This window comes from Trachypithecus francoisi, unplaced genomic scaffold (assembly GCF_009764315.1).
Source record: "Trachypithecus francoisi isolate TF-2019V2 unplaced genomic scaffold, Tfra_2.0 Lachesis_group10, whole genome shotgun sequence".
NCBI classification, from domain to species: domain Eukaryota; kingdom Metazoa; phylum Chordata; class Mammalia; order Primates; family Cercopithecidae; genus Trachypithecus; species Trachypithecus francoisi.
The window spans coordinates 124,461,559-124,473,614 of NW_022681455.1; the positions used below are offsets into that span (position 1 = coordinate 124,461,559).

Below are 12,056 nucleotides of genomic sequence, written 5' to 3' on the forward strand. Positions count from 1 at the left end.
ACAGCAGGCCTGAGACCGCTGTCCCTAGAAAGGCCTGCCTGCAAACTTGGCCTCAGCTGGTGTGCAGAATTATGGATGTGAGGAGGGTTCCCACTCTCTTAACTGAGAAGAGTGGCTCACTGCACCTGAACTGCTTGTGCAAACAAATGTGGTTTATGCTGAGTTCTGCTTTCCCTCTGGGAGTCAAGAATTTTGCTAATGCCAGGTGGAGGGTGCCTATGTGACCAGCCCCTGATAAAAAATCCTGGGTGTTGAATCTTTGGTGAGCTTCCCTGATGGAGAACATTTCATGTATGTTGTCACAACTTGCTGCTGAAATTAAGCACATCCTGTGTGATCCCACTGGGAGTGGACCCCTGCAAGCTGGTACCTGGTTTCCCAGGGATGTTACCCCCATGTACCTTTTTTCTGAGCTGTTTTCCCTGCATATTTTCACTGTGATAAGTTTTAGTCATTGAATATGACAATATGCTACGTTCTGTGGGCCTTCCTGGCAAATCACTGAAGCTGGGAGTGGTCTTTGGAAACCCCAGCACACAAACCCACCTAACTAAACACCTGTTGACAGCATGTATCAGATCCAAGGCAACTAAAGGGATATGAATGTCTGGAGTAGCAAAGAAATGGGAGTTTGGCTGGGGCAAGAGAGACAGATGGTCCAGTGGCTCTTTTGAGAGATCTGCCTGTGGGGGAGGGATGAATGAGCACTTGAGGATGAAGTCCCTTTAGAATTCTGGGTCACCTAGCACATGGGTCAACCAATGCATGTTAAAGAAGGTTTGTACTCTCATTCGTTCCCTCATGCATGCATTCAGCAACTGAGTACCTGCCTATTCAGTGTGTGCTGGCCACTCTTCCAGATTCTAGGTAGGAAGGGTTGAGTAGGATAGATGAGGTCACTGACCCTGGGAGCTCACACTCTAAGTTGTAGAGTTGGCCAGCGAAGGAGGCGGACTTTAGACAGACCATCCAGAATGACTTCTCTAGGGAATACGGAGGCCTCAGTGTTGGAAGTGAGATCCTACAAAGCATAAGACACATCTAAGAAAATCTCTGACTTATCCCATGAGGCATAAGAAAGGTGTTGAGACCAGAAATAATTTGCTAATTTCAAGGAATGAAAGGAAGGCCAGTGAGTCTGTAACTTAGGGAGGCTGAGGAAAGAGGTAGAAAATGCAGGTAGAAAGGCAGGTCCAGATGGATCCTCTAGGACCTTAGAGACCATAGTTATGAGTTTGGATCTTATTCTATACCCCATGGGAAGTCACTGAAGGGTTTCAAGCCAGGGATTCACACGCTGTGATATAACCCTGGCTGCTCTTTGGAGAATAGATTGTAGCAAGTAGAAGACAAGCAAAGAAACAGGTGCATTGCAGTGGTCTACACAAAAGATGATCCCTAGTGGTCTTACCAGCTACCTACTACAATGATCCAAAGAAAGTGGACCCACACCACAGCTACCTCAGTCCATTGCATGTGTGGAGGGTGATGATTCTCTTGGGTATGATATATATATTACTTGTCATCATGGTAGGGGTCCGAATGTCTGTAAAAAGCAAAGTTTTGGTCCATGTGCCATCGGAAAATGCCAGCTGCCATATGCCAGTCAGAATTGTCATGTGCTAGAGCCTCAAGCAGACGCCCACAGGATTTCACCAGGGGCTCTGGGATGCCTGGGAAGGGGATCCAGGGAAGGGGCCGGAGGTGTCAAGAGCTCCTGCCTAGTTCTCAGCTGTTACGGAGTCACAGAAGGTCATAGCTCCAGGATAGGCAAGGCAGGAAGTACCATATCCTCCCAACCCCAAGAGGCCCTGCCCAGACCACTCACTGCGCAGCTCTTCCTGTCCACATCTGCTGGTTGTGGCATCCCCATCCCTGGGAAATTTGCTAATTTCAAGGAATAAAAGAAAGGCCAGTGAGTCTATAACTTGGGGAGGCTGAGGAAAGAGATAGAAAATGTGGGTAGAAAGTCAGGCAGGTCCAGATGGATCCTCTAGGGCCCTAGAGTCCATGGCAGTCCTTTCTGTTTACTGAAACTGCTTTCTTTGGCTCTGGTTTCCTGGGAGAGGAAGAAAACAGTACCCTGGACTGTGAGGGGCTATGGCTGTCTAACTAATCTAGGATTCTGGAATTCACTGGCCCTTCCATTTTATCTGTACATTTTGTCAGAAGATTTGAAATATCCCCTTTACTTTATACTCAGAGCCATAGCTACATGAGCTATTTTAAGATAGTGTATTTCCTTCAGTTGGGAGTTCTGTGTCTTTCTGGTTCTGCTTTTAATAATAAATACAGGATCCAGTGGACTGGAATTAAGCAGGGTGTGAACTGTTTCCCTTCTTTCCTACAGTTTTACAGGGTTGTTTGTATCCTTCAGTAGGAATATAAAAATACTCTGTATTTCCTCTCCTTTCGTAGTTTTTATTTTCTACGTTTCTCATAGTCTTTCCCATCCTACTTTATATATATATAATATATAGTTACATATGTATTTTATATATATAAAGTATATAAGTATACTTTATATATAGTATATTATATAAACTTTTATATATACTTTATATACTTTATATATAAGTATATAAAGTATATTATATAAAGTATATTATAAAAAGTATATATACTTTATATATAAAGTATATTATATAAAGTATACTTTATAAAGTATATTATATAAAGTATATATACTTTATAAAGTATATTATAAAGTATATAAAGTATATTATATAAAGTATACTTTATAAAGTATATTATAAAGTATATATATAAAGTATAAAGTATATATTATATATAATAGATGGAACTATATATACAGCATGCATATATATATCATATATAGAGATAGTTCCATCTATTACTATATACATAAACTCTCTATATATAAGTTTTATGTGTATATAATCTGTGCCATGTCTAGTGCTCTGTTATATTGCATCAATCCATTTGACCATTGTGCACTAGTTGCCCAATATTACTTTGTGACATTTTTAAGTGTAAGTTGAAAGGAAAACTATGCTAAGTCATGTAATATTGGCACCTATGCTGTGCAAACGTGGGTCCCCTACATCAGGGGTCCCCAACCCCTGGGCCACGGATGTTCTCCAACCCCTGGGTCACAACATTAGATTCTCCTAGGAGCACAGACCCTCTTGTGAACTGCACACCCAAGGGATCTAGGCTACGCACTCCTTACGAGAGTCTAATGCCTGAACTGAGGAGGAACAGTTTCATCTCCAAGCCATCCCCGAACTGTTCGTGGAAAAATTGCCTTCCACAAAACCAGTGCGTCATGCCAAAGAGGTTGGGGACTGCCGCCCTACCTCACAGAAAGCGAGTGACCCCAAGAAGCCTGCAGAAGTGACTTGTCAAACCTTCGATCTCTTTCTCCTTCCCACCAATACTTGAGCCCCCTGAGGGCAGAGGCTGGCAGCCCTCAGCTCTGGAAGTCCTTCCAGGTCAACAGCTGACCCTGGCCACTTGCCTGGAAGCTTTCTTCCCTGCTCCGAGGGGGCCCTGCTGAGAGTGAGCCCACCTCCCGGGGTGGCGCAGGCCCCAGTCACCCCCACCGTACTGCCTGCAACTCGGATTCTGCTAATCAGTTTGCCCAGCATCTCCCAACACTGACACCCAGAAGAGGCTGACGCTTGGCAAGCACTCAGGGCAGCTTCTGTGAAGCTACATTACAGGCTGAAATGAGCTCAGTTTTTAATTTGATTTTTTGTCCTGTAACAAGCAAAGTTCACATTACAGATAAATTGCCCGGAAATTCCAATTTAATAAGGCGTATGCATTTTTTAGGCCTAGAAGCATTGAAAACATCTTGCACATTGGTATTTTTACATTGAAAGGTTTATTAAAAAGACAGTTTTGAAAATGTCAGAAATTTACATAGCGTGCCTGGCCAATTGGTCAAAAAGGCTGATTGGACAGAAGTGCACAGAAGCCAGGAAGCGGGCGAGCAGGCTGCTCCATGGTCTTGAGCTGCTCTCCCTCCACATCGGGGACGATGGCTCCACCGTTCAGTGTCTCCACCCAGCTCTTAGTTCGCATCACATGGGTGCTCAGCAAATGAGTGTCCCTCTGTCCTCCTCTGTCTGCAGGTGTGGTTCTGAGTAGAAGCAGCAAGCTGGACTTCCAGGGCATCTGTGGGGCGGGCATACCCCCTTGAGGTCTCCCATGGGAGGAGGCACCAAATAAAATAAGCAAACTGCCCGGGTGCGGTGGCTCATGCCTGTAACCCCAGCACTTTGAGAGGCCAAAGTAGGTGGATCGCTTGAGGTCAGGAGTTCAAGACCAGCCTGGCCAACATGGTGAAACTCTACTAAAAGTACAAAATTTAGCCGGGCATGGCGGCAGGTGCCTGTAATCCCAGATATTTGGGAGGCTGAGGCAGGAAAATTGCTTGAACCCAGGAGGCAGAGGTTGCAGTGGGTCGAGATCACTGCCACTGTACTCCAGCCTGGGAGACAGAGCAAGACACCATCTCAAAAAATAGAATAAAATAAGCAAACAGAGGGGAGCAGAAAGGGTCCTGTGAAAACTCAGTTAAATAACACAGCTCTAGATACTTGATTATTTTTTTAAGGAAGGAAAAGAGTGAGACACTGTCCTGTAAAATCATCTAAGCCCTGGCTTTCCCTAGAAATATGGCACAAGCAGGCCTCACTGTGCTGAGTATTGTTTCTGAGGACTGCCTCTGAGTTCATGTCTCTAAGCATTTTATTGAATACAACTGTTTCTTTGAAAAGCAACAAGCAAACATGTTAATCGTACAGCAAAATCATGGTATCGTGAGACAAAAAAGGAATGACAGAGGGAGCATCAAAGAGCATTGCTTGTACACCAAACATGAAAGCCAAATGTATTTAATTCAGTTTTTATTTATCTTCTAAACTGAGCTGAGTAATCAGGGAATAGAATGCGGTTCATTTAAAACTTTCATTATTTCAAATATGTTGAACCACTGCCAGTCACTCCTAGATCAACAGGAAACTTGTTACCTGATGAGTTGCCTGGTTTTTTGTTTGTTTGTTTGTTTGTTTGCTTGCTTGCTTTTTCCATCCCCATGATTGTTCCAACTGAAGGAGAAAAGGTATGATAAACCTTTACCAGGCACCCTCTGCATCCAGGCACCCTACTCGGCCCTGGGGGTGCAGAGCAGACCACCCTGGCCTTGGGCATGAAAAACACCGTGCACCGAGAAGTGCAGCCCCTGGAATCCAGCGTGCTGTGCTGCATTCCAGCTCTGCCTCTTCTTAATTGGGCCGCTTTTGACAAGTTGCTAAGCCTCTCTGATTCTTGGTTACCTCAACTTTAAAACAAGGACAATACCCACTTCATCAGGTTGTCGTGAATCACAAAAATAAAGGTAGTAATGCTCCTAAGGGGTTTAGCACCAAGCTGGGCCCAAGGAAACATTCTGTGTGTCTAATGACCAACTTTTACCTGTCCTGACACCAAGGAGCTTAGAGTTTGGTGGAGATGGCAGAGCATCAGGGCCCGTGTTAGACTCCCAAAAGCATTTTTACCAGTGCATGTGCCTCGTACAGACCTACTGAGGGTGATTAATTTTACTGGGAAAGTCATACTGGGTGAACGAGAGGAGACGTGTGAGTGGGGTCTTGAAACACAGTAGAAGTTTGCCAGGTGGAAGCATAAATGACTCTTTAAATGAAAGTCTGGTGTTTTTAAAGCAGTTCATTCTCATGAGTAATTCATCGCTTCTGTTTTCACAAAATAGTGAAAGGATCATTGCAGCAGCAAGGGCATGTGGAAGCCCGCGTTCGCCTCATTCGTTCTCCCCATCTGTCCCCTGTCACAGTTGCAGCTTCAAAACATTGTTCCCCGAGGCTCTGCTGAGTTGGATGTTTCTGAAACATTCCAGGGGACAGTGTGAGTCACACCAGGGAGGACACACGAGGCCATGACCCCAGTGAGCCACTAACATACCCACAGCCTGACTCTGCAACAGCTCTCCCGCGGGCGCCCTGCACGAGACCAAGCCCTTTGTGTCAGCCTCAGTTTGCCCTCACAGCTGCCCCACAACAGCACTGGGACTGTCCCCAAGTCACAGAGGAGGAAGCGGAAACACAGAGAAGTAGCTTGCTAAGCTCAAAGTTAGAACCCAGGTCCTTTTCTCTCCAAAGTCCATGATTGTAACGGCCATGTGATGCTGGCGATGTGAACAGCTGGGCAGAGGCAGCACAGAGGGTGACAGCAGGCCTTGGCACCAGAGAGCCAGCTTCCAAATCCCAACCATGCCCCATAGTAGCCAATGACCTCGGCAAAGTTCACATGTCTCTAGGCCTCTCAGTTCTTCATCTATAAAAGGGGAGGAATAATATTATCAACCTCCCAGTGCTGGTGTGCGGGCTAAAGACGTAGATGCTGGAAGCTCCTGGAGCAGTGCCCAGCCGGTGCAATGTAAGGCTCCATGCTGCTGCAGCTGTGTTACTATTAATATTAAATGGAGGCTGCACCCCGAGGCTGTTTTAGGAAAGAACAGACCAGACATCTTCCAGGAAGCATCAGCAGGGGCCTCTCCCGCCATCCTTCTGCAGTTGGGGAGTCTGGTACATCCACTTTGCAGGGCAAAAACTTGATTTGATTCTCGGGTCAGTTCACATGACCCCAACACACAAAGGACTGATACCAAACCAGAGTGCCTCCGTGTGAATTAAATTTACAACAGCGCTGCATCAGAGCATCTGGCAATGCCGACTGGAAGCCCAAAGACCTCCAGGCGGTTGGTGCTAAGACTCCAGGAGAGGCTAGGAGCCCTCAGAGGGGCTCTGGATGGTGGCCAGGCGAGGGTGGTAGGTGAACTGCTGTCTGTCCTGGGGCGCCGTGAGGCTTGTGGTGACTGCATAGATGCCCATTCCCTTTGTCAGCCAGCAATTTCTTATTCCCTGGCTCCCCTTCTCAACAACCCAAGTTGACCATCCCTTCTTCAGTGACCACAGCCTCTCCCAGGTAACAATCCCATTGCTGCCCCCAAGATGACCTTTAAGTCATGGACAAGGGCAGTTCTTCTTCTCCTTGGCCACACGGGAGGCAGCCCCTTTGCTTCCACCTACATCTGAATAATCCCACCTACCACACTTCGATTCAACCTAACTATCCTCACAGGCCACCTTTTCTCAGAATTCAGTATCTTTTTCAAAGTAAGATCCTTCAGATGAAACATACCTGCTGGCCACCCACCCTGAGTCACTTAGTTAGCTGGAAAGCAGTTTTGAGTGTGGGTTCAGGGTCGCAGCTCCGAGGTCAGACCACCTGGGCCCACATCCTGACTCTACGACTTGAGTAGCTGTTGGTTTGTGTCTCATCTGTAAGTGGTGATATTATACCTACTATAATAAATCAGTAATGCCATGGTAACAAATTATTGCAGACATGGAGGCTAGAAATTTATTCTCCCACAGTTCTGGAGGCCAGAAGTCCAAAATCAGTCTCACTGAGTCAAAACCAAGGTGTTGGTAGGGCCATGCTCCATCTAGAGGTCTAGGGGAGGATCCTTCCTGCCACTCCCCACTTCTGGTGGCTGCAGCATTCTTTGGTTTGTGGCCGCATCACTCCAATCTCTGCCTCCACAGTCATGTGGTCTTCTCCTTTTCTGTGTCTCACATCTCCCTCTGCCTCCCCCTGAGGACACTTGTGATTGCACTTAGCACCCCTCAAACACCCCCAGAGAATGCAAAACAATCTCATCTCAAAATTCTTAGCTCTGCAGAGTCTTTGCTCTATAAGGTAACATTCCCAAGTTCCAGGATTAGGAGGTAGATATCTTTTTCCCTGTGAAGACTTGAGAGTCATTTGCTCCAAGCCCTTCAGTTGGAGATTTTCAATCCTGTTGGTTAAATCAGGTTTTAAACATCCTTAGACCAAAACCTGGCCATACAAAGCAGAGAAAATCAACCTCATGCATCTTTACCAAACCAAGGAGCTATCAGTTCCCATGTCTCTTCCTGGGGATATACTTCAAAGAGCAGTAGGAAATGGCAGAAAAGTGCCAACAGCATCTTTCTGGCTGAGGTCTGCAAGTGGCACATTATCCAAGCAACCCAATTCAAAGAAAGCTGAATCATGCCCAATTTGAGTCTCCCTGATAGATAAGACTATTATTTCTTACTCTGTGCATCTCTATATTATTTAAACTTCAAAAAAGCAACCTCAAAACAAGTAACATTTTAAAATCTTGGATGGTTTCCCATTATCCAAAGTCCAAACCCCTTAAAACAGTAGTTCAGGTTCTCTGTAATCTTGTCTAATCTGTTTCTCAAAACTCATTAACTTTTAGTTCCCTTAAAGAAGCTGTTTCAAACACAACACTCTACTTTCTAGTCCCTGAATATTCATTTGCCCAGCAAATATTTATTGAGTGTCGCATATGTGCTAAGCAGTGTTCGAGCAGCTGGTGTCACAGCAGTGAACAAATTTCTTGCCCTCATGTAACCTACATCGTAATGAATGTCTCTGTTCCATCTGTAATATAGTTTGGCTGTGTCCCCACCCAAATCTCATCTTGCATTCCCACGTCGTATGGGAGGGACCCTGTGGGAGGTAATCGAATCATAGGGGCAGGTCTTTCCCATGCTGTTCTCGTGATAGTTAATAAGTCCCAGGAGATACGATGGTTTTATAAGGGGAAATGCATTTTGCTTGGTTTCATTCTCTCTTGTCTGCCACCATATAAGACGTGCCTTTCACCTTCTGCCATGATTGTAAGCCCTCCTCAGCCACATGGAACTGTGAGTCTATTAAAACTCTTTCTCTTGTAGATCACCCAGTCTTGAGTATGTCTTTATCGCAGTGTGAAGATGGACTGATACAATTTGTTAACTCGTATTCTCTTTTCCTGGTTTTTCCGTCCTCTCCATCTCTGATGACATCCTATCTGTTCCTCCTGTCTTGGTTTGGATGCTGCGTTCCCTGTGAGGTGCCCAGTATTGCCCTGGGTCAGAGGTAGTGAGTTCTTCCTCCAAGCATTGATGTGCCCTGCTTGTACCTTCACAACTGCAACTCTCCCACTAGTCCACAGACAAGATGTATCCCAGGAGTGAAAGATACAAGACTGGACGTGGACTCAGGATGTGGACTGTGAACTCTGCTTTGCCTCTGTGAGAGCTGGGCAGATGGCAACAGCATCTTCCTCCTAGGAGTGTCAAGAGGAATAAAGGAGGCACACACGCAAAGTGCTGAACACAAAGCAGACCCAGAGTCAGTGGCCTCGTGACTTTGTGAATGAGCAACTGTAACAGAAATGATGGTTTTGGATTTTTGTTACCTATAATCCAGCACCTAGCATAGGAGCTCATGCCCTACACTCTGTAAATGTTTCTTGAATCTACTTTGAATGCAGAGTGTGACATTGTTGGGATTTGTTTTCAGGTATTCTGTTTACAAGGACCCAGCAGGTTGGCTGAATATTAACCCCATCAATGGGACTGTTGACACCACAGCTGTGCTGGACCGTGAGTCCCCATTTGTCGACAACAGCGTGTACACTGCTCTCTTCCTGGCAATTGACAGTGGTGAGTACTTGACAAAGACCATCAAGGGTATACTTTTCTACTACAAATTTACTTTTACATTTTTAAATTTCTTCTGATACACCCAGGGGTGTTCTTGGGAAGAATATAAGTGTGTGGGAACAGCGAAGTAAATGTTTAAATATACACATATTGAGTTCAGTAATATCTCCACATCCCAGAATCCTCGGATCTTTTTGGAAAGCAAGTAATGTCTGGTGAGGAGTCAGAGCAGTGAACTCACCCTGTCCCATCTTGGGCAGGCGTGGAGGTTAGAAAGCCACGCTGATGTGCTTCATGTTAGTGTCATGCTCTCATTTGCAAAGAGGCTCTTGGACTTAATGCAAGTTGAAAGAAAGTCCCAGAGGACATCACTGACCCTGACAATTGAATTATTCCCGTGGCTTTTATCCTATTATGATGCACTGCCAAGGAAAGGCAGCAGGTACAATCAGTTAGTGGCTGCACAACCACAAAGCAATTGCTGTTCGTTCAAAAGATGATAATGCACTATCCGTATGCCAGCCCCTGATTAGTTGCTGGGGGCGCAGCAGTAAACAAAACAATAGCTGTCCTCATGGAGCTGACGTGCAGAAAGAAGGCAAAGTTCAAAGTGCTATGATTGTTCTCTGCTCTTTTGAGATCAGATTGCTGGACACAAGGGCAGAAGGAGGGCAACCTCTTAGGAGACTGCATGGTAATCTAGGCAAGATGGTGGCCTGGACCAGAGACTAGGAGGGGATGGTAAAAAGAGAGGTCCTATATATTTTGAATGCAGAGCTGACAGGATTTGCCATTAACTGAGATGAGGGCATTTCAGTTGGTCTGGGGACATGTTAAGCTACAATATGTATTGTGTCAATCACACAAGAAGTTTTGTTCTCCCTATTATTCCTAAAAGCCGGCGGTTTATGGCTAAAGACTCAGTTTTGAGTCCTTCCATATCAAGATGAATATTTATAGGTGCCCATTGTTATACTCAACAAGGGTGAACTAAGAGTTCTCAGTCCTGGTCCTCATATACCGGCTACTGACACAAACCATTAGGAGACAAGTCTAAGAACTGAGCAATCCATGCGGCATACAATAGGTAGAGAGTGCTTCACAATAAAGGCAAGCCTTGAGGTTAGCCTTGAAAAACGGGTAGGATTTGGATGAGTGTCATTACCCAGGAATCTAAGACAGAGGAATCAAAACTAGAAGACAGCACAGCATGGAGGTAAGAGAAGGAAAAAATAACTGTTATATCCGCTATAAGTGCATATGTAGGAATCTATTTGGATGTATGTGGAAAAGCCATCTTCAAAGCCAGATGATTCATTTGATAGAAAAGGCAACCAGAAGACCCTGTAACTTCTTGAGGAGGAAACTGACATGATGAAATATCAGGTAGATAATGTTCAGCAACTGAGAGCTGGACCAGATCTTGTGCTTGCTCCTGGAGACTCACGGATGAATAATACATGGTCCCTGTGTTCAGAGGGCTCATGAGTTATTTGGAAGATTAGTCAAGTACACAGAAGATCACAGTAGAGTGTCCTAACTGTTCTGATGGAGCTAAGCCGAGAGAAGCCCCTGTCCAGCCTGGGGTGTAGTCATGGAGAGCTGTCTGAGAGAGGGGACGTCTCACCTGCGTGATGAAGGATATGTTGATTAAAGGTAGGGCATGCTAGTCCTGGTGTTAAGAGTTAGTTGGCAGCTTCGGATTGGTTAGCCTTAAATTTCATTTTTCTTTAATACAGGCATTTATAAGAAATAGCTCATGTTGGCCAGGCACAGTGGCTCATGCCTGTAGTCCCAGAATTTGGGGAGGCTGAGGTGGGTGAATCACAAGGTCAGGAGTTTGAGACCAGCCTAGCCAATATGGTGAAACCTTGTCTCTATTAAAAATACAAAAATTAGCTGGGTGTGGTGGCACACCCCTGTAATCCCAGCTACTCGGGAGGCTGAGACAGGAGAATCTCTTAAACCTGGGAGGCAGAGGTTGCAGTGAGCTGAGACTGTGCCACTGCACTCCAGCTGGGGCGACAGAGTGAGATTGTCTCAAAAAAAAAAAAAAAAAAGAAAGAAAGGAAAAAAAAGAAATCGCTCATGTTCAGTTTTGCTTATGTTTGCAGATCAAGCAAGGTTAAGGTGACTTATGAAACCTAACTGGCTTTTTCTGCCCAGTGATTCTTCAGGCCTAATTTCCATTTTAATTTACTTTAACAATTGTTATGACTGAACTGTGTCCTCTCAATGTTGATATATTGGGGTCCTAATCCCTGGTTCCATAGCATGTACCTTATTTGGAAGCAGGCTTGTTGCAGATGTGGTTAGTTAAGATAAGGTCATGCTGGAGTAAGGTGGGCCCTGATCCAACATGATTGGTGTCTTCATCAGAGGGGGAGTTTGAACACAGGCATGCACACAGGGAAAACACCATGTAAAATGAAGACAGAGATCAGGGTGATGCTTCTGCAAGTCAGGAGTTCCAAAGATTCCCTGCAGACTTCCAGCAGCTGGGGGAGAGGCTGGGAGGAGAGC

General features: G+C 45.3%; 1 protein-coding gene across 1 annotated transcript in view; it reads left to right on the forward strand.

Moving 5' to 3' along the window:
* Positions 1–12,056, forward strand: part of CDH13 (cadherin 13) — a 1,187,477-nt gene that overhangs the window by 1,126,536 nt on the left and 48,885 nt on the right. The window contains exon 11 of the mRNA XM_033219143.1: positions 9,391–9,533. Within this exon, the coding sequence (XP_033075034.1) occupies positions 9,391–9,533 (143 nt within the window). The remainder of the gene's footprint in view (positions 1–9,390; positions 9,534–12,056) is intronic.